The sequence below is a fragment of the Erpetoichthys calabaricus genome, chromosome 3 (genome assembly GCF_900747795.2).
Source record: "Erpetoichthys calabaricus chromosome 3, fErpCal1.3, whole genome shotgun sequence".
NCBI classification, from domain to species: domain Eukaryota; kingdom Metazoa; phylum Chordata; class Cladistia; order Polypteriformes; family Polypteridae; genus Erpetoichthys; species Erpetoichthys calabaricus.
The window spans coordinates 303281073-303304848 of record NC_041396.2 but is presented as its reverse complement, the minus strand read 5'-3'; the positions used below and the strand labels follow the sequence as shown (position 1 = coordinate 303304848).

The window sequence follows — 23776 nt, the reverse complement described above, 5'->3', positions numbered from 1 at the left end:
ATGTTGATGTTTATCCCAGTCAGGGGGATGGACTGGGTGAGGCTGGTGTGAACACTAGGGGGGCGTGCCAGGGAGCCCGTGACGCCAGACGCAACTGCCACGGGCACAACTCCAAGTTTAAACCGAAGTCAATTCATTTAACTGGCTTATAGGTCAGTCCGCCCAGTAGAATCGAATAAATCAAACGCTTTTCTGTCTCCTTCCTCTTCCTCCAACGTGAGCTTCATCCTCTTCCTCCTGACTCTGACTCCCCGATGAAAGCAAAGTGGCTTCTTTTAAGCATAGAAGCACGAGGCTGGGATTGTAAACCCATGCAGCACCAACTCCTCCTCGGCTGCACCCACAGGGCTGTACTCCGGGACTCCAGTTCCCAGCATGCTCTGGGATGCCCGCCACAGGGATGTCACCACCCAGTGTTCTGGGGAAGCACATGGCCCTGGGAAGCAGTTCCCCCATCCCCACTGTCCATCCATCGTAACGGTTAGTGGAAGCCCTCCATGGTCAGTACGCTGGTCCACCCACACCCTTCCTTCCAGATTTAAGGGGCCAGGATGCCAGTCATCCTATGATGTCTATTACACGTCGTAACTCGCTAGAAGCTGCCAGAAGATGGCGCTCAAAGCTGAGATCAGCACGCACTTCCACTGGAAAGGTGCTGGGGACACTGGACAGCCATGAACTGATAAATAAAAAAGACTTCAATGTGACAAAGATAGGATAAAAGTTGTCACAAAGTTTATACGCTACATGACTGCTGCATCTACATGGAGAAGACAAGCGCTGTCGGCCGAGAGGACAGCGTAACGTTACGTGTTGTGAGGGGTGAACCAGCATCCCAGTCAGGATGGACCCCCGGACAGGAGGATCTCCTAGAGGAAAAGGTCAGCGAAGGAGTTGTGATGTCAGGACGTGGACCACATGTGAACTACACCGGGGTGGGGGGCTCGGCCGCCATGATGGAACACAGTAGCCCAGGGCTTGGGAAGCTGGAAGAACAGCACAACAGATGGCTGCATGCTATGGGCAGAGCCCAAAACTGTACACTAGGTGGCGGCATCCCATTGTGGCCACCAGGGGGAGCCATCAGATGCCAACTGCACCATGACCCACGTGGTCAAACCTGACCCGGAAGTGCTTCTCAGAACACTGGACTGGCACTGTCGGGTCGGAGTTGGGATAGGAGATAGGCAACACTCACCTGGGTGGAGTGGAGGAGATGGCAGAGAATGAAGGAAGGACTGACGTGTGATATTACATCGACTGACCATTGTTAGGGACAAAAATGATTGAAAAGACACTTTGTCCTTGTCCTTGTGCCTCATTGAAGCAGATCACCTTGATCTGTGGGCACCATCTGCTGTTTACGGGGTGCACTTACTTTTTCACAGGACTCTATGTATTGAGAGCGCCATAGAGGATGGATGGGCACCCCGACTGGGATGGTGGGGGGATTCCTTGCCCACCCAGGAGGCTGTAATGGAAGGTCAGTATGGATGGAGGTACAACCCAGCCAGTGTGATTTTGATGTTTATCCCAGATGGACTGGGCGATGCTGGTGTAGACACTAGGGGGTGCCAGGGAGCCCTGAACTGCCACGGGCACAACTCCAAGTGTGAACCGAAGTCAATTCACGTCATAACTAAACCACAACGGGCTTATAGTTCAGTCCACCCAGTAGAATCAAATAAATCAAATGCCTTCCGTCTCCTTCCTCTTCCTCTTCAGTGAGTGTCGTCCTCTTCCTCCTGACTCTGACTCCCTGATGAAAGTGAGGTGGCTTCTTTTACACCTGGGAGCACAACATTGCACTTTTTAAAGCATTTCTGGGCCAAGCAGAAGTCAAAAGTTGGTAGCTGGTATCTCCCCTCAACTCCCAGCATGCCAGTGTACAAAAGGGAGCGCCACCTAGGGAATGCTGCCACCCCTCATATCGTTAAATGATCCCAGGAAGCAGACATCCTCTGTCCCTCAATTATGGGAAAGTTACTGACAACCAACCCGGCTGGAAGGCCCGTCCATCCATTTTCTTTCTTCATGGCATCCCAATCGGGCAAGCAATCACCATTCTTCTTAGTCCTGATGCCCGTCCAACAGCTGTGGCACTCACACTGGATATAAAGAATGGCGTGGAGGATGGGACTTTGCTTTGCCAGTGAGCATGTGCTGAGGTCTTTTGCTTAGAAAGTCCAAAAATGCATTAACAGAGTGGCAATGCGCAGTGTGACCTGCCATCTGCTTCCTGAAGTATGTGCCCAGCTCATTGGTCTTTCTTGGTCAGATTAATGTCCTGGCACCACTGTATCTCTCCTCTGTAAGCCATCTTGTCAAAGTCTGTGATCGGGCCTGTGATGGTGGTGTCATCAACAAACTGCATAATGGAGTTTCTGGCCACACAGCCCCAGCGGAGGGCTCAGCACACCACCCCATGGAGTGCCAGTGTTAAGGGTCAGCCTGGAGGATGTGACTTTGCTTTGCCAGTCTACACATGCTGAGGTCTGTTAGTTAGAGAGTCCAAAATTATATTACAGGGGGTGGTAATGAGCAGGGTGGTCTGCCATCTGCTTCCTGAAGTCTCTACCCACCTCCTTGTCTTTTGCTGACATTAAGGTGAGATGTCCTGGCACCACTGAGTCAGCAGGTAGGCTTCCACCTGAAGTCTGTGCCCAAATCCTTGTGTTTTGCTGGCATTAAGGTGAGTTGGTTGTCCTGGCATCGCTTAATCAGTAGGTACACTTCATCCTGAAGCCTTTGCCTACCCCCTTGCCCTCCTCCTTTTGCTGACATTAAGGTGAGATATCCTGGCACCACTGAGTCAGCAGGTAGGCTTCCACCTGAAGTCCGTGCCCAGCTCCTTGGTCTTTCTTGGCTCAAATTGTTGTTCTGGCATCACTACACCTCTCCTATGTAAGCAATCTCATCAAAGTTGATGATTGGGCCTATGATGGTGATGTTATCAACACAGTGCATAATGGAGTTTCTGGCCACACAGCCCCAGCGGAGGGCTCAGCACACATCCCTGCGGAGTGCCAGTGTTAAGGGTCAGCGTGGAGGATGTGACTATGCTTTGCCAGTCTGCACATGCTGAGGTCTGTTAGTTAGAAAGTCCAAAATTCTATTACAGGGGGTGGCAATGAGCAGGGTGGCCTGCCATCTGCTTCCTGAAGTCTCTGCCTACCCCCTTGCCCTCCTCTTTTTGCTGACATTAACGTGAGATGCCCTGGCACCACTGAGTCAGCAGGTAGGCTTCTACCTGAAGTCTCTTCCCAGCTCCATGGTTTTTACTGGCATTTAGGTGAGATGGTTGTCCTGGCATCACTGAATTAGCAGGTACATTTCTTCCTGAAGTCCGTGCCCAGCTCCTTGGTTTTTCCAGGGTTAGATTGTTGACTTGGCACCACTACACTTCTTCTCTGTAAGCCACCTCATCAAAGTTGGTTACGGAGTCCATAATTCCGTGACAGAGGGTGGTACTGAGTCCTAAACTGAGGAGTCTGGTGGTCAGCCTGGCTGATCAAATGCTGAGCTGTCATCTCCAATCAGGCCTGGCATGACCACATCTGTCACCCATGTGTGACAGGATGGTATGAAAGGTAAAGACTGCGGCATCTTCTGTGGACCAGTTGTGATGACATGCAAACTGGAGGTGTTCAGGACCACCTGGAAGATTCAGTTTTATGTGTCTACTCTGTCCAAGCACTTCACCGCATCACAAAAGTTTAAAAAAAGTAAAATAAAGGCGGCATCCGCGTGTACGAGCTCTGGTCATGGAGGAAGAAGTCAGGACCAGAAAAACAAAGTGGTGGCTAGAAGTGAGAAGGAGAAGAGGAAGAGCAGCCGCGGTGAGTAAAGAACAAGGAAATGACTAACGCGGCAGGACGCCCCTAAGGAGAGTTTGGCTTACAGAATAAAAGGAAGGCTGTAGGACCCCCTGGTGACCGGACAAGAGTGGACATCATTTGCTGGCTGATTACTTCAGCTCAAGGCACATGGGCCGGATCCAGCCCTTGGACCCTTTAACAGACCCCTGAGTCGTCAATATTTTAAACATGTTACATATGACCGGCAGTCACCCCCGGTTTAGACCCCCTTTAACATAACATCCATTTTTCAAACCCACTTATAATGAGCAGAGATGTAGGGGGTCTGAAGGCTACCACAGCAGGTAAGGGGCACAAGGCAGGAACAAACCCTGGATCACTGGGTCAACACACACACACACACACACACACACACACACACACACACACACACACACACAACAAACACACACACACATCAGGGCCAGTTTAGCACTGCCGCTCCACCTAACCAGCATGGCTTTGGATTGTGAAACAGAAGAACATAAGAAATGTAACAAATGACAGGAGACCACTCAGTCCATTTGTCACTTGTTTGTTTAGCTCAGCACTCAGCTGTCCAAATGTCTCCTTAAGATTCTTTAAAAGGCCCTTAAGGTTTCTGGAAGTTTCAGGATTGTGTTTCCAAGTCCCACAACTCATTGTGTAAAGCAGTGCATCCTGGCCTCAGTCCTGTATGCACTTCCCCTTAATCCCCACTAGGTGTCCTCAAGTAAGCGATTCACTGTTAAGATGAAGGAAGTCTGCTGATCTCCTTTATCAGTGCCGTTGAGGATTTTAAATACCTGGATGAGGTCCACACGTAGTCTCCTCTACTCAGACTGAGCAGGTTTAATCCTCTGAGTCTGTCACAGAGAGACATCCCCACCCACAATTACAACAGCGCAGGTAAGCAGAGAGCTGAGGAGACTTCATGCCAGCAAAGCAGTGGGTCCAGATGGAGTATCACCACGACTGCTGAAGGTCTGTGCATCGGAGCTGGGAGGTCCTCTACAGCGCATCTTCAACCTGAGCCTGGAACAGGGGAGAGTCCCGAGGCCTTGGAAAAAATCTTGTATCACCCCAGTCCCAAAGGTATCACATCCTAGTGAGCTGAATGACTTCCGGCCTGTCACCCTGACATCACATGTGATGAAGACCATGGAGAGGCTGCTGCTTCACCACCTGAGGCCACAGGTTCAACACGCCCTCGACCCTCTGCATATCAGGAGAAGGTGGGAGCGGAGGATGCCATCATCTATATGCTACAATGATCCCTCTCCCACTTGGACAGAGGCAGTGGTGCAGTAAGAATTATGTTTCTGGACTTTTCTAGCACCTTCATCACCATCCAACCTCTGCTCCTTAGGGACAAGCTGACAGAGATAGGAGTAGATTTATACCTGGTGGCATGGATCGTGGACTATCTTACAGACAGACCTCAGTATGTGCGTCTTGGGAACTGCACGTCTGACATTGTGGTCAGCAGCACAGGAGCGCTGCAGGGGACTGTACTTTCTCCGGTCCTGTTCAGCCTATATACATTGGACTTCCAACACAACTCCGAGTCCTGCCACGTGCAACAGTTTGCTGATGACACTGCTATCGTGGGCTGCATCAGGAGTGGGCAGGAGGAGGAGTACAGGAACCTCATCAAGGACTTTATTAAATGGTGCGACTCAAACCACCTACACCTGAACACCAGCAAAACCAAGGAGCTGGTGGTGGATTTTAGGAGGACCAGACCCCTCATAGACCCTGTGATCATCAGAGGTGACTGTGTGCAGAGGGTGCAGACCTATAAATACCTGGGAGTGCAGCTGGATGATAAATTAGACTGGACTGCCAATACTGATGATCTGTGCAAGAAAGGACAGAGCAGACTATACTTCCTTAGAAGGCTGGCGTCCTTCAACATCTGCAATAAGATGCTGCAGATGTTCTATCAGATGGTTGTGGCGAGCGCCCTCTTCTACACGGTGGTGTGCTGGGGAGGCAGCATAAAGAAGAAAGACGCCTCACGCCTGGACAAACTGGTGAGGAAGGCAGGCTCTATTGTAGGCACGGAGCTGGACAGTCTGACATCTGTGGCAGAGCGACGGGCGCTGAGCAGACTCCTGTCAATCATGGAGAATCCACTGCATCCACTGAACAGGATCATCTCCAGACAGAAGAGCAGCTTCAGTGACAGACTGCTGTCACCGTCCTGCTCCACTGACACACTATGTGACTGTTCAATTCCACTTGGGGGGGGGGGGGGGTTAAACGTTAACATTATACAAAGTTATTGTCTGTTTTTACCTGCATTATTATCAATCTTTAATTTAATATTGTTTTTTGTATCAGTGTACTGCTGCTGGAGAATGTGAATTTCCCCTTGGGATTAATAAAGTATCTATCTATCTATCTATCTATCTATCTATCTATCTATCTATCTATCTATCTATCAGTAGGACATGTTCTTCAGTCCCATGATGCACCTGGTTGCTGTCCTCTGCACAGCCTCAAGTGCTGCTGTGTCTTTCTTGTAGTGTGGTGACCAGAACTGCACACAACACTCCGGATGTGGTCTTAAGAGAGCATTATATCATTTGAGCATAATGTCCATCGACTTAAATTCAACAGTTTTTATGATATCACCTAATATTTTATTTACCTTTTTAATAACTTGATGAAAACATTGTGTCAACATAAAACCATAAACCCTTTTCACATAAATAGGAAAGGCACTACATAATAGATAGATAGATAGATAGATAGATAGATAGATAGATAGATAGATATGAAAGGCACTACATAATAGATAGATAGATAGATAGATAGATAGATAGATAGATAGATAGATAGATAGATAGATAGATATGAAAGGCACTACATAATAGATAGATAGATAGATAGATAGATAGATAGATAGATAGATAGATAGATATGAAAGGCACTATATAATAGATAGATAGATAGATAGATAGATAGATAGATAGATAGATAGATAGATAGATAGATGAAAAAGGCACTATATAATAGATAGATAGATAGATAGATAGATAGATAGATAGATAGATAGATAGATAGATAGATAGATAGATAAGAAAGGCACTACATAATAGATAGATAGATAGATAGATAGATAGATAGATAGATAGATAGATAGATAGATAGATATGAAAGGCACTATATAATAGATAGATAGATAGATAGATAGATTGATAGATAGATAGATAGATAGATAGATAGATAGATAGATATGAAAGGCACTATATAATAGATAGATAGATAGATACATAGATAGATAGATAGATAGATAGATAGATAGATAGATAGATAGATAGATAAGAAAGGCACTACATAATAGATAGATAGATAGATAGATAGATAGATAGATAGATAGATAGATAGATAGATAGATAGATATGAAAGGCACTACATAATAGATAGATAGATAGATAGATAGATAGATAGATAGATAGATAGATAGATAGATAGATAGATATGAAAGGCACTACATAATAGATAGATAGATAGATAGATAGATAGATAGATAGATAGATAGATAGATAGATAGATAGATAGATAGATAGATAGATATGAAAGGCACTATATAATAGATAGATAGATAGATAGATAGATAGATAGATAGATAGATAGATAGATAGATAGATAGATAGATAGATAGATATGAAAGGCACTATATAATAGATAGATAGATAGATAGATAGATAGATAGATAGATAGATAGATAGATAGATAGATATGAAAGGCACTATATAATAGATAGATAGATAGATAGATAGATAGATAGATAAGAAAGGCACTACATAATAGATAGATAGATAGATAGATAGATAGATAGATAGATAGATAGATAGATAGATAGATAGATAAGAAAGGCACTACATAATAGATAGATAGATAGATAGATAGATAGATAGATAGATAGATAGGCACTATATAATAGATAGATAGATATGAAAGGCACTATAAAATAGATAGATAGATAGATAGATAGATAGATAGATAGATAGATAGATAGATAGATATGAAAGGCACTATATAACAGACGAGCACCAAATATATTTTTATGTGACAGCTGATAGATGTTTTGATCGATGATTGAAGTTCATCATGTTGTTTTATAGTACCTTTCATGGTGAATGTCTATAATTTTAATTGATAGTGCCTTATAAGATTAATGTCCTTTAATTTTATTTGAATGCACATTTCAAGGTAAATGTTCATAATTTTAAGCTATAGTGCCTTTTAATATACATTTTATAGCATGTTTCAAAGTGTATGTCCATTATTTTGTTTTATATAGTGCCTTTCAGGGTACATCTTCATTGGTTACGTGCATGTCAGAGAGCCACTGTGTGTTTCCTTAGGTGTTAGCGCATGTGGAGCTGCTGTTCATGCGTTTGCCATGTCTGAGTGTGTCGGGGTGGGGGGGGTTATATGTTTGAGTGTGTGTGTGTGTGTGTGTATGTACGTGAGAGAGAGCGTGTGAGTGCGAATGTGTCAAGGAGTGAGGGTGTGCTGTTAAGTGACAAAGGCAGTGTGTTGTATGTAGTGATGCCCATGTGTATGTTTTCCGTATTTAACGGACTGACAGGCTTTGCTCTCTCTGGTATGTCCAGTGACTGGAGAGGCGTATGTCCTCCTGCGCGTTTGTGTGCCTTTGCGCATGCCAGAACGTGTGTATTGTGTAGGTTGACTATGTGTTTACGTGTGTGTGTATCTTTTGCATGCGTGCTAGAGTGTGCGTCTTTTGTTTGCATATCGCCTGTCTACTGATGACTGGAACAATGACGTCACAGCTAAATTAATCAACACCATATGTGTTAATAAAGCTACACGGGATTGAAGTGACTATCACAAATCGCTTAAGCCCGCCCCTTTTAGGCGCGTGCCGGGCTAGCCAATGGAGTGAGTCGTTACTGCCAGGGGGCGGGACTGGGAGCCGCTGCAGACGACGCAAGATGGTAACGCTCTGTCGCCGATGCTGTTCGTGTCGTGCCGCTATTCTCGGTTCAGCAGCCGTTATTGCAGGTCTCGTAGAGTCAGGGCTGCTTGAGGTTTTGACCTGCCTGGAGAACCGCTGCGCTGGACGGGCGGGATTGGGCCGGGGTTGGCTTACTTATCCTTCTGTTGATACGGACAACGGAGCTTCGCTTTTCTGCAAGGGGACATTTGTTCGCGTCTTCCCCTCAGATACGCACGTCACGAAGCTGTGGTTATGGGGTGGGGGGTTTGGGTTACAGGTGCAAGGAAAGGATACCGTCTTGATTGGGGCGGAAGAGGAATTTGGATTTTCTTAGAAAACCCCGTAAACGCAACCTTTTATTTCTCAGAGGCCACAGACAGGCTGGAGACGATTTACGCACCCCCACTCCCTTTGCATTATAGCCTTGAGTGGCACTTAGATTTGAAGGCGACCCCCGACCTTTGCCAGCTGCTGTCACTGACAACGGGACGTTAGGAGTACGCGGGACCTTTTGAGAGACCCGCAAATGGCCAGCTTAGAGTCTGGGTGCCAGTGCTGGGCAAAGCCCCCCTCGTGCCAAAACAGTGGATGTAAAAAAAACACCGATGCCTTTGTTTAATACAATAGTGCAAAGTGTAAGCAGCACAATTTCGGGGTGTGCATAAGAAATGTGATGATGTGCTTCATGGGGTAGAAGTACAATATAAACAAGAAGAGTTACATCAAATATTTGAAAAAATAAAATGGTTCAGTTGAAATGTTGAATGTCAAAATATTTTTGATTGTGATTGAAATTTGTCCGTAGAGGGCTTGATCTCTACTAAAGGATCAAAAATAACATCATACTTGTACTAACCTTGAAACAGTTTAACTGGTACCCCACATGCTTGTTTGAAATCTGGCATTTTAAACCTTCTTGGAGTAGCTAGGACCATCGGTAAACAATCAAATATCAAAAATATCACATTTGGGATCGGCAGCCTTGAAATAGCATAAAACAACACTCTGCATGCCTGTATTACCGATTCCCTTTTTTTTTTTTTAAGTTTTGTAAAAAGGAGTAACGTTAACCCCTTGTAGCTCATTAAGGGGTCTGTTTGAGGTGGCACACACAACTTCCAAGTCCTTCTGATCATTTTTGTAGATGCCTTTTATCATAAAGGTGTAATCTCCTGCACAAGATATGGTACAAAATGGCCTACAAATGAGGGGTTTTTGGGTCTAGGGTGACAGGAATAGAGGAAAGTCAAAAAAGCTCAATGTCTTCCATAAGTAGACCTCGGGATGCGTCGAACGAAATGTGATGTGCGAGGGATTTCTAGGACTGGAGAGTCGGGAGGCGCCAGCCAGACCAAACTGAAGTGGTTTTTGGAATGTTCCTCAGGAATTCTTAGGGCCGGTTTATACTTCACGCTCAGAACGCGGACGCGCACAGATCATGGCTGCCACGCGTCCCCAGCATTCATTTGATGCGTCCTTAGAAATTAACGCAACGCATGCACGAGTTGCAGTACCAACAAAAAGTCGGGGGGCGGAGTGTGATCAAGTCGGAATGTGACGTCAGAGTCTCTGTTTACTATCTACACGTGACAGCTAGCCGCTTTGGTGACCCTACAGGATCGATGTGTGCGCTTCGATGTTTGATGTGGTGAAGCAAAATGCCGACATACAAATGCATTCGTGGTGCTTTTATATATAAGTGTCGCATATTCCCCATCATAATGACACGATACATTTTAAAGATCTCACATACCATCTTCTGTGATGTCTTTTTATTTTTCATTAGAATGTATTTGAGCCACAGAGAAAAATCATAAGGACACGATGAAAAGGTGTATTTTGTGCATAAAGTGGAAATTTCGGGTTTAATCTCGATGTGTCCACTTTAACCTCGTAGTTTACTTTCTCATTAAAGCAGACCGTCGTAAACGTCCTCTTCAAACCGTCCCAGTTGTTAATCGCTGCCTGCTGCTGGGGCTTCCTCTTGACCTGACAGCGGCAATCGCCACACAGAACACGTCACATTTCTGATATTCCTGCTCTCCGCACATTTAATCCTTAGATTCATACTTGATATCACTTTCATGATGAAATTCATTAAAGTATGTATGTTACATTTAAATAACGAATACTGATAATAATTACACGCTGCTGCCCTGCCTGAAGTCCCCGTCCTTTGTGTTCCCTGCCTGGAGTTTGCATGTTTTCCTGGTGGGTTTCCACCTTGTGCTGCGGTTTCCTTCGAAAGTCATGAAGGTTTGGGGATCTGCTGACGCTAAAATGACGCCAGTGTGTGTGTCTTGTATTCATCTTGCGATGAGCTGATGCCCCGTCCGGGGATTTTGTTTCTGCCTCATACCCAATGCTTGCTGGAATAGGCGCATCCCTGGATTGATGGATGTAATCATTAATTTTAAACATCCATCCTTCTCAGAGATATTGCGGTAAGGTGTCCTTGGAATTGAATGGATGTTCCAGGCAATTCACAACACGGAGAAGCCAAACCTGTTCTCACTGTGATGATATCTCGCACTGCCACCTGGTGGAATCTTCCAGATTTATGTAAAGTACCTGCTCAAGAATAAACAGGACACCGCTTGTATAGCAGTAGCGTCCAGAGGTGCACGCATAAAGTATAAACCCGGCCTTAGGAACACATAAATGATAGTAAATATCTTAAACAGGTGCACAATTGAAAATACTGGATATGAATCCATATTACTAACCGAGAATACACCGGATATGGACGCAGGGACACGGCGATGGGACCATGAGACATTCTGCGCAGGCGCGCGTTCCATAAACCGCAAGCGAAGTCGTATCCACCGCGAACGAAGGAGTCACGGCCCAAGAACGAAAGAGCTCAACTAACTTGAATGAGAAATGAAGCAACAACGCACCCATAGCTACCACTAACGACACAACCACACAGAAAAGAGGATTCTGCGCTGCACCCCAGAGTCAAATGTGAGAGGCTACGGAGGCCCCACAGGTCCACAAAGAGTTTGAAAGGTGCAGGCGGCACCACCATATTGTGAGTGGCACTACTGCGGAGTGAAGTTAGGAATAATGTGCTGCTTGGGATTGTAAAAACCGCTGAATGCTTTACACCAAATTCAAACACAATACAGCTCAACGATACACACACGAGCCCACCTGGATAAGATCAATGAACGCAGGGGCCTACAACGCGCGTCTGAAATGCCGCGGGCAAAGCGGGCACGGCTCCAAAACGAACGAGCTCGACTAATGTATTTCAGGATACCCAACGCCGGGGGTAGGTGAGCGAAGCGAGCAGGGGGCGGAGCCCCCTTGTGTAAGAATAAATTAAAGAATGCAATCCTCTCTGGAGCTGCGTACTTTATACATTACTAATCAAAGTACCCAGTGATGCCAGAGTATTTATTCATTTATGGAGTGCGTTAAGGAAAGAAAGCAAAAGTGTTTTTTAGATAGATAGATAGATAGATAGATAGATACTTTATTAATCCCAATGGGAAATTCACATTCTTCAGCAGCAGCATACTGATACAATAAATAATATTAAATTAAAGAATGATAATAATACAGGTGAAAAAAAACAGAAAAAAATTTTAAATTGTGATCCTGTTGTTGTTGCTGCTAGCGGTCCCGTCCATCGCCCACGCTGCCTCTCCGTCAACGTCTCTGCTCTTGTGAGTCGACAGTTTGTTCTTTTTGGGTCTGATTTGATTTCCGAATTGCCGTAACTCCTTGCTGGGTTGTAATCTTCAATGCTGTCATGTTGGAGTCGTCCTTTTAGTTCAGGGTGGACGGTTTGTAGTGCTTAAATTATAAAGAAAAGCTGACTTCCCTTTAGCTCTCCTTTGTGTTACGCTGCACTTCCACTCTTGATCAGACCCCACCTGCAAAAGTGCCCGATGCTCCTTTGTATGTTACAGTAGATAGTAGCAGCACGTGGCACTACCCGGGGAGGTAATGTTAAGCTCTGGTCATTTTTGTCTGCTGGTTTGGTTTTAGTTTGTTCGGATGTTTCATTTGCTCTGTGCCATGGCTGGCACTGGTGAGCAAACTGTAGCGTACAGGGGAGAAAAAAAAAAAAAAACACTAGGACCCCTGAGGGTCAAAATTTTGTGTTTCAAAGTAGTTTATTTTGTCTGTATGGACCTAGGGTGGCACGGTGGTGCAGTGGGTAGCGGTGCTGCCTCACAGTTAGGAGACCTGGGTTCGCTTCCTGGGTCCTCCCTGCGTGGAGTTTGCATGTTCTCACCGTGTCTGCGTGGGTTTCCTCCCACAGTCCAAAGAAATGCAGGTTAGGTGTATTGGCAATCCTAAAATTGTCCCGTGTGTGTGTGCGCGCGCCCTGTGGTGGGCTGGCGCCCTTCCCGGGGTTTGTTTTTTGCCTTGCGCCCTGTGTTGGCTGGGATTGGCTCCAGCAGACCCCCGTGACCCTGTAGTTAGGATATAGCGGGTTGGATAATGGATGGATGGATGGATAGCTGTATGGACCTAGAGAGCAACTATGCACAATTTGGTTCAAATCTGTCAAAAGGTGTAGCATAGAGGACAGACATTCTGTTGGATATATATATTGTGGCCTGCAGAGGGCGCACCAGCTCCCCAAACCCAATACAGACAGACACAGACATGAGTTCAGCAACACACACAGCTTTTATTCAGTGGGAAACTCTTCCCTGGTTTCCCACAGCACAGTATAAAGCACAATAAGTAACCACAGCCCACAGCAATGCCTTTATCTTCTTCTTTTTTATTTTTTTTTCTGTCCTTCTCTTTCTCTTCTCTGTCTTCATTCCTCCTTCTGCAAGCTTCTTCCCGGCTCCGGCTCCTGGAGTGGTAGCAGCGGGCTTCTTTTATCTTGATCCCGGGAGTACTTCCTGGTGAGTAGCCTGACAAAATAGAACTCTGTAGTCCCTGCAGCAACCCCTGGTGGCACCCACGGAACCCAATAGGGCTGTGCTGAACTCCAGTTCCCATGATGCCCTGTGGGAATCTGAGGCACCGCTACAACACAGGGTGGGGACTGCCATCTAGTGCCCTGGGGGAGATAATACCCTAGGTCCTTCCTAAATGGGGGCATTCTGGCCTGGTCCACTCCAATCTATACAGTAGATATCACTTAAACATAACACAATAGCTGCAGCGCTTTCATGACTGATGTTTAACGTAACTGACAGTGCTATTAACTCTTTCGAGGCTGGTGTCAACGTATAATGATGTACAGTAGTATCTTCACGCCGCTGCCGGTCGGTACACGAAAGCGTTCAGCACAACGATCAGCTAGGGACTGATCAGCTGATGCTGGTACATCACTTTCATTTGTAATCTCCAGATCATTTGCATCTAATTTGAATTGTGGTACATCAATGTCCAATTCAGCCACTATACGCATAACGTTGTCTATGGAGTATTTTGCTTTGCACATTTATCAGATCTTCCTTTAGCTCCGGCGGCTGGCGCCTGCATGAAAACAGCCAAAAAAATATTCAGCCCTGAAAGAGTTAAATACACCCAAGCAGTTGCCCCCCATTATGTGTTATTCTGGTATTACTGACCCGTGTCACCGATTGCAGCTCTTAATATAAATGCAAATCCTGGGGAATATCCTCAGTTGACTTAATATGGCAATGCAGACAGGCTTAGGTAGCGTGATTCATTAGATAACTTGACAAAGAGCCCGCTTCGACAATGTAAGATGAAACGGGCACGAGTGGAATAGTATAATATATAATAAGTATAAGCACCACAAACCTGATATTGGTGTATTGAATGAATGCGTAATTAGGCCTCGAGCTGTAGTCGAAATCGCCTTTCAGGCCTCTAGAGCTTTAATCGAAGTCGCCTTTCTCTTTGAATTTTCACGGCCGTAAATCCGCCGCCTGCCGCGATGTCGGTCTCGTAAGGTTTTTCGGGCAGCTGCACAGAAGGCGACTGCGCATTCGGCTTCGGACAGACGTGAGTGAGTGAGTGAGGAGACTGGCGAATTATGTATTAAGATAAATTATTGTGACATTACAGTAACTTCAGGCTGAACGTGTGTGTTTTTCCTTAAAACTTTTCTGACACTTCAGAACTTGGTGATGCATCGTTGCGCATATGAAGAATATAAAAAAAATTAACCGGTAGCTCAGCACAAGCAGGTGGTTAACAGCCTGCAGGCTACGTTTCCACATCCGTTATCTGGCGTAGCCGGCTTGTTTGTGCTAATAGTGTTGGTGACGCCATCACACTGTGACGATAAAGTGCACACAGTTGACATTCAGTTGTGATATTCAGTTCCTGATGGCTTTCGCCTTTTCATTTTGAACCCCAAGACCCCCCCGATGAGTCCTTGTCCTCTTGTCACTTCACTTGCAATGTCATTTTTTGGTGGGAATTAAGGGTCACATCAGATTAATCTCACGGCCGCCTTGACGCCGTTCTCATTTCCCCCCACATCTTCTGTGCCGGCACAGTGTGTTCTTAACGGTGCGAGGAGCATGTAGAGTGTGGCACACGGAGTGAAACTGGCATGTTAAGTGGGTGTCACCATCTGTGTTAACCAGCACTGAGTGACACTGGAGAAATGGGAGAGGATGTCTTCATCCCGTCTTGGCCCTGGACGACCATTTTAGGTTCATGAGGTAATGAGGGCACCAGATAGATGATAAGAACCGTCCTGATTTCTGGACCCCAGTGGAGTATTTGATATTATTACAGGGAGCCACTTTGTGACACCACCTAAGATGAGAGGTGGCGATTTGGTCAAGTGGCCAACCCAACCACTTCATAAACCTGACCCTTTAACTCAAAGCCGTAAAGCAAGTCAGTGCGTTATTCTGAAACAAGTGGGTGGGGACGAGAAACGGGCAGAGTCAACCAGAAGTCCCAGCTGATTTAGTCTGGCCTTGATAAGAAGCAGAGATCAGTGCAGTGCATTAGGAGCTGAGCTGTGTGTACACTGTGTGTGTATATGAAGGTATTTGGCAGGGTGGTAAACACCTTAAAGATGTCATAGCTTACGAGGGGGTACCCAAAAATAATGAGAATTTTTTTTTTTGGAGGCTGGAGGGGCGTTAGTTACGAGGTTTGCCACTAGGTGCGTATACTAGACTGCCCACTGCATCATATGGCCAAGCGGCACCATTGAAATTGCTCAAGTGATTGCACGATGCAGTGCAGAGAAAACGGCCCGAATTGTGGCGATCGTGGCTTCTGCATCATGACCACACACAGCCTTGAATGTGCAGCAGTTTCTCACGAAAAATGGGATGACAACAGTATCCCAAACCCCAACCCACTCCCTGGACTTTGCACCCTGCAATTTTTTCTTATTTCAAAGAATGAAGAGAAAAGCATTTTTGGGATGTAGGCACAATGGAGGCACGGAAGGCTACCACTTTGCAAGAGTTTCAGAGCAATTTTGAACAATTTAAAAAGCGGTGGGACAAGTGCATTGCGTCTCAGGGAGAGAATTTTGAGGGTGATTCGATTTTGGAAATGTTCTGAGAAATATACGATTTCAAATAAAAAATTTTTTGTGTCCCCTCTCGTATGTACACAAGTAACCAGTTCAAACTGGATTTGCTGCACATCCTTGGCATGACCGGTAACCGTACACATTACATCCCACTTAATCCGATCCAGACTCACAGAGCCTGTCACTGTGCAGAAGGCAAGAAACAATACCGGAGAAGGCTCCCGAGTCTCTCTATTATAAAAGAAAATCTTGCGACAAGATGAGACTACTGCCAAGAGATTTTTTCAAGTTTCGTCCTCCTCTCAACCATTTCAGGTTAATGGCCCACGCCCGCGGTCCTCTCACCTCTCATTCGTGTGAATGCTTTTGTCAGACACAGTTCCTGGCTCTCCGCTCTTATAGATTTTTACGTTTTCCTCATTTTAAGTCGTTTATGAAAAGTCCTCAGTTTCATCCTTTGAAGAAGCTTTTCTGGAAAGTATTTTCATACAAACAATCTGTTCGTTTCATTCATTGAAGTCCTTTTCTGGACAAAAATTTTATACATTCTAGATGATATGTCAATGACTAAGCAAAGAAGAAAGGGCAACACGTTGAAAAGAGGCCCAAAAACGTCGGAAAGAATTCAAAAAAGAACAATAATAATCTAAGTGCAAATTCAGAAAATAAGGAAAGTAATAATCAGCACGGACCAAGTGGAATTGAAAACTTAGGTCCAAGTTTTTGATTTTCTCAGAGAGATACTTTCATGTCCCATGAGACGAGACTTTGTGCCAAGAGATTTAACCAACGTCCAGGGCCGGAAATAAAAGACAAAGAGTAGATGACAAAGTAGAATGTCATAAAGAATTCAAAAACGTTGGCGCCATACACATGTAGAGCAGGTTAGAGATAATGAAAGTAGTAAAATTCGAAAGTCTCAAAAACCTGATAGTAAAGATCACATTAGCGCAAACAAACAGAAATTATTACTCAGTGAAATAACGGAACAGCGAAAAGAGATTGAATATATGGACATAGGTGATATGACATAAATATGTAGATATTGTTTGGCTTTAAAGTTTAAGTCGGAGATTTGTAGATGGTCTAATTCGTGTTGCCATCAGGGAAAAGTAGTGTTTCTTCACAATGAGGAAGCGTATCTGCAAGAATTAACAAGACAGAATACGTGTATGGGAATGAGAGGGAGGTCAGTGGAATGGTGAGGATGAAGGGAGTAGAGTTGGCGAAGGTGGAGGAGTTTAAATACTTGGGATCAACAGTACAGAGTATTGGGGATTCTGGAAGAGAAGTGAAGAAGAGAGTGCAGGCAGGGTTGAGTGGGTGGAGAAGAGTGTCAGGAGTGATGTGACAGACGGGTATCAGCAAGAGTGAAAGGGAAGGTCTACAGGACAGTAGTGAGACCAGCTATGTTATATGGGCTGGAGACGGTGGCACAGGAGACAGAGCTGGAGGTGGCAGAGTTAAAGATGCTAAGATGTGCATTGGCTGTGACGAGGATGGACAGGATTAGAAATGAGGACATTAGAGGGTCTGCTCAAGTGGGACGGTTGGGAGACAAAGTCAGAGAGGCGAGATTGTGTTGCTTTGGACATGTGCAGAGGAGAGATGAGGGGTATACTGGGAGAAGGGAACTAAGGATAGAGCTGCCAGGGAAGAGGAGAAGAGGAAGGCCTAAGAGAAGGTTTATGGATGTGGTGAGAGAGGACTTGCAGGTGATGGGGGTGACAGAACAAAATGACGAGGACAGAAAGATATGAAAGAAGATGATCTGCTGTGGGTACCCCTAATGGGAGCAGCCGAAAGAAGAAGAAGGTGTTCGCATTTGCAACATTCAATGCTCAAAACATAGATTTACACGATTCTGGACCATACGCTATGAGAATCTGTGGTCCCACAACAATTAAAGCTATGACAAGTTTAATTTTGAAAGAATCCACAATTCGGTCTGGTGTATATTTATGATCATGGAGAAGCAATGCAACATGGAATTGAAAGAGTTAAACGATTGGACGTATTAGAAATTCAGTTCCCATGAAAATAACAATCTGTTAAAATGGTACATTGGTTTACCCATACGCGAGCGGCAAAGACGTGAAGTGGCAGGCGCATAAGCACCCGACCAGGGGTTGGTGAGCAAAGTGAGCAGGGGGTTGAAGAAATCAAAAGATGGTTGAAGAAATGTCGAGTCTGACCACAGTGAGGCGTCTCCCTCTGTTGAACGTGAATGAATTTCTCGCCATCTTGCAGTGTTATGAGAGGTCGAACTTTTGCCGTGTTCCCTAAATATACAAAAAATGCAATCATAGTAATCTAGTTATTGTGCAATTTTAAAATTTAGGTCAGACTCCATGAATACCCCTAAATTCTTTATTTGTGCCATGACTTGTATTGCTAAGAGATCAAGTTTATTTCTAAGACGTTTGCTATTTGCATTTCTGCCAACAATGAAGATTTCTGTTTTCTCTTTATTTACCTTGAGGGAATTCCTAGTCATGGCGGCGCAGTGGTAGCGCTGCTGCCTCGCAGTATGGAGGCCTGGTTTCGCTTCCCAGGTCCTCCCTGCATGGAGTTTGCATGTTCTCCCCATGTCTGCATGGGTTTCCTCCGGGTGCTCCAGTTGCAGGTTAGGTGCATTGGTGATCCTAAATTGGCTCTAGTGTGTGTTTGGTGTGTGCCCTGCGGTGGGCTGGCGCCCTGCCCGGGATTTGTTCCTGCCTTGTGCCCTGTGCTGGCTGGGATTGGCTCCAGCAGACCCCCCGTGACCCTGTGTTAAGATATAGCAGGTTGGACAATGACTGAATTCCTAGTCATTCATTTAGAAATACAAGACAGTGGATCAGCGCAGCGTTGGCAGGTCCGCGGTTTTAACGCCCAGTTGGACTCTTTTTTGATTGTGTCTGTTGGGGGAAAAAAAAAGAACCTTCATGGGTTCCAAATTTTAATTTTTTGGTTTTCTAAGTAAAGTGTGGTATTTTGGGCTCCTTTTCCAAACCGCTTGTTCTTTCTCTGGCATGCCTTTCACCCATTGGGGGACCCCCATCCTTCCTGCTGTTTGGACCTTTATATGCACTCCGGGCCGTCTTAACGCATGGGCACGCTGGGCAGTTACCTGGGGGCCCCATGGTAATCTGTGTATGTTGTGACTTGCTGAGTGGTTGTGTAGGTAGGGGGCCCCAGTGCACTGCTTTGGGGGGCCTATAATGCTCTTAGGACGGCCCTGTACGTACTCACAAATCTCTTTTGAAGGTACACACCGATTCAGTCACTCTGGAATCTCCGAGGGGGGTCTCTGCCCCCTGCTCTCTGCTGTGTCAAATATTGGGCTGGTTTCTTGTGACACTTTGGGGTTTTTGAGCTGTCGTTGGGCTGTGAATTTTTTCAGGACCTGGCAGCCTAAGATACTATAGATAAGTAAAGCTGCATGTCGTCTGCATAAGTGTGGTAGTTCACCTGGTGTTATTAGATAAGCGACCGAGGGAGCACTGGAACTGAACTTGAGACCCCTGTAACAGATGACCAAGTACTCTGTGGTGCTGCCAGTTAGTAGCAGTTGTATCGTCACATGTACAGGAGGTAGTAAAATCCTTACTCGCATGTCTAATCGGGCAATGCATTGCTGTTCTTCAAGACCACGCCATGGATTTGAATACAGAACTCCATGTTATCTCTCTACAAGTAAGCTCGTGATTCGCTAGCAAATCAGAAATCCAAGAATGGCAATCAGTTTCTGTTCCGTCCGATATCTGGATGGATGACATATCATGGAGGGTGGGTGCGTCTGGGGAAACGTCATTTAATTACATAAGCATATCTGTAGTAGAGCGGTCTCGCTTTGTGGAGACGTGATTCCGTTGCCTTTGCTGACACCGACTGCTGGCAGAGTGGAACACAGCAAGTTCAGTTTACAGGTTGTGGTGTTCGTGTTCCAGCCACTGAGTCTGGGAAGCCGCTGGGTTAGAGTCTGTGACTGTTATGTGATCTGTATTGTTGGCACAGTGGATTAGAGCAAGTGTAGCTCACAGGTTGTGTTGTTTGGGCGCCACGTACTGACTCTGGGAAGCCGCTGCGTTTTGGGAAGCCGCCGCACTTGACTCTGGGGCGGGCGCAACGGCGTGTTATTTGGGCGCCACCTACTGATTCTGGGAAGCTGCCGCGTTTGACTCTGGACTCTGGGGCGGGCGCCAAACTCAACGACCATCATGTGATCTACATTACTGGCACAGTGGATTAGAGCAAGTCTAGTTTACAGGTGGCGGGCTCGTGGCAGTGCGCGTGACATCCGGTTTACAACCTTCTCGTTTCTGTGTTTTCTGTGGCTGTGTCGTTAGCTATGGGCGGGCTCGTTGCAGTGCGCGTGTGCTTCAATGCGCCCTGTGTCCATATCCGGTTTACAGCCTTCGGTTAGTAAATATGGATTAATGGATTAAAAAAAAAAAAACCTTGGAAGGTTGGAAGAAGACGAGATGTGATTTTCTCAGAGAGAAATGATATTATTTATCTGGACTTTCAGAAAGCATTTGATAAGGTGTCACATAAGAGGTTAGGCATCAAATTAAAAGAAGTGAGAGTTCAGGGTGATGTTTTTAGATGGGTGCAGAATTGGCTCAGACACAGGAAGCAGAGGGTGTTGGTGTGAGGAACTTCATCAGAACTGGCCGATGTTAAGAGTGGTGACCAGCAGGGGTCAGTGCTAGGGCCACTGCTATTTTTAATAAATATAAATGATTTAGATAGGAATATAAGTAACAAGCCGGTTAAATTTGCAGATGATACCAAGATAGGTGGATTAGCAGATACGAGGGCAATCCCAAAAGTAAGGTCTCCTATTTTATTAGAAATACAAACAACCGTTTATTTTCTATAATGTTTACATCATTTTAAAGGTTAAAAACTTATTTATTTTTCTACATAATCACCATTTCGGTTGATGCATTTTTGTAGACGCTGTGGTAGTTTTAGAATGCCCATGTCATACCAGCTCGCTGCCATGTCCTTCAGGAAGCGTTGAACCTCATCTTTCACCTCTTCGTTGGAGTAGAATTGCCTTCCGGACAAATGTTTCTTTCAACTTAGGGAACAGGTGGTAGTTGCTGGGTGCCAAATCCGGACTATAGGGTGGGTGGGTGATGAAGTTCCAACCACTGATTTTTACGCATGTTTTCCTCAACCTTCGCGACTGTCTCATTGGAAATTGACGGTCTCCTGCGCAAACTTCGCACTTGGCGGTAGTGTTCAACGGGAGCTCCATTTTCAAGGGCTGCCAAGCCAAGATTGAGCATCCCAGCGAAGCCGCACATGCTTGTTTGGGAGTGGAGGAAGCACCAATCACAACAGTGTGGCCAACAGCTGTACGAACAGTTTCTCTACGTCCCCACCGCTTTGGAGACCTTACTTTTGGGATTGCCCTCGTAATTTGGAATCTGTTATATCATCACAGAAGGACTTGGACAGCAGACAGGCTCGGGCAGACTTGTGGCGGATGAAATTTGAATACACAAAGGGCTGTCGGAAAATTCGAGAGTAGACCTTATGAGAAGGATTTAGGAGTCGTAGTGGACTCTAAGCTATCGACTTCCCGGCAGTGTTCAGAAGCCATTAAGAAGGCTAACAGAATGTCAGGTTATATAGCGCCTTGATGTGTGGAATACAAGTCACAGGAGGTTCTGCTCAACCTTTATAACACACTGGTGAGGCCTCATCTGGAGTCCTGGGTGCAATTTTGGTCTCCAGGCTACAAAAAGGACATAGCAGCAGTAGAAAAGGTCCAGAGAAGAGCGACAAGGCTGATTCCAGGGCTACAGGGATTGAGTTATGAGGAAAGATTAAAAGAGCTGAGCCTTTACAGTTTAAGCAGAAGAAGATTAAGGGGTGACTTGATTGAAGTGTTTAAAATTATGAAGGGAATTAGTGCAGTGGATCGCGACTGTTATTTTAAAATGAGTTCATCAAGAACACTGGGACACAGTTGGAAACTTGTGAAGGGGAAATTTGGCACAAACATTAGGAAGTTTTTCTTTGCACAAAGAATGACAGACACTTGGAATAAGAGACCAAGTAGTGTGGTAGACAGTAAGACGTTGGGGACTTTCAAAACTCGACTTGATGTTTTTTTGGAAGAAATAAGTGGATAGGACTGGCGAGCTTTGTTGGGCTGAATGGCCTGTTCTCGTCGAGAGTGTTCTAATGTTCTAACACATACTTTCACGTCCTGTGAGACGAGACGTTGTGCCAAGAGATTTAACCGGGGCCGGAAATAAAAGACAAAGAGTAGATGACAAAGTAGAACATCGTAAAGAATTCAAAAACTTTGGCGCAGTACACATGCAGAGCAGGTTAGAGATAATGGAAGTACGAAAATTTGAAAGTCTCAAATAATGATAGTAAAGATCGCATTAGCACAAACAAACGGAAATTATTACTCGGTGGAATAACAGGACAGTGAAAAGAGATTGAATATATTGTTTGGATTTAAACTTGAAGTCAGAGACTTGTAGATCGTCTAATTCGTGTTGCCATCAGGGAAAAGTAGTGTTGCCTCCCAATGAAGAGGCGTATCCTCAAGAATTAAAAGATTTGTTGTTTGATGAAAGTGAAATCCCGCGAGAGGAAATTTCAAGCCCCGCGAGACAAGACTTTATGCAAAGAGATTTGGAAAAGTCCTGCCCACATAACCACGCACATGGTTCGATCATTTCTCATTTGTGTGAATGCTATTGTCAGACACAGTTTGTGTAGAGAGAAAGAAGCGGTATTCACTCACGGGCAGTTATACTTTGCGTTGTCACGATGTAATTCCAAACACGGAATCAAAATTCAATGCGATATTGATGAAAAGGTAAAATGCGAAAAGAGATTGAATATATGGACATAGGTGCGCCGTGCGAGATGCAGATCACATGGCACAGCAGCAGCAAACCAGCAGCTGATTGAGCAAAGAGGAGGTAAAAATAAAACTGTATTTGTTTCCCATTGTATCACCATTTAAGAGGAGGTTTTCAAGGAGCGATTGCGTCTCCTTGGGGTGCGTTCAACCCCCCTCGTCACAACACAAGTTTTATAGAAAACACAAATCAGCTCACCTGATGTATCCTTTACACCCCTCTGTCGATTATCTTACATTAGTATGTTTATGATGAGCACAGGCCTTTGACCCCAACAATCCTACCTCACCTAATTTCTCCAAAATATGAGGGATGTTCATAAAGTTTCAGCACTTTTCTTTTAACTGTTTATTAAGAATTTCAAAACCAAATGACGTCAGTTTTCTACATAGTCGCCTTCCTTTTGCAATGCAATTTTCCCAGCGTCGTACCCACTTTTTAATGCCATCAGCAAAAAATGTTTTTGGTTGAGCTGCGTAGCCACTGCTTTCTCATCATCATCACCATCATCATCACATGGCTGTAGCTGGATGTCCGGAGCGCTCTGCATCCCTCACACTAATACGGCCATTTTCGAACATTTTCAATCCACTCGTAGACGTCTCTGCGAGAGAGAACTTTA

At 45.2% G+C, this 23776-nt stretch overlaps 1 protein-coding gene across 4 annotated transcripts in view; it reads left to right on the top strand.

Moving 5' to 3' along the window:
- Positions 1-8704: 8704 nt before the first annotated feature.
- Positions 8705-23776, top strand: part of LOC114649588 (pre-mRNA-processing factor 40 homolog B-like) — a 138743-nt gene continuing 123671 nt past the window's right edge. For all 4 annotated transcript variants that reach the window (XM_051925041.1, XM_051925042.1, XM_051925043.1 and 1 more), the window contains exon 1: positions 8705-8812. In XM_051925041.1, the coding sequence (XP_051781001.1) occupies positions 8810-8812 (3 nt within the window). In that variant the 5' untranslated portion in view covers positions 8705-8809. The remainder of the gene's footprint in view (positions 8813-23776) is intronic.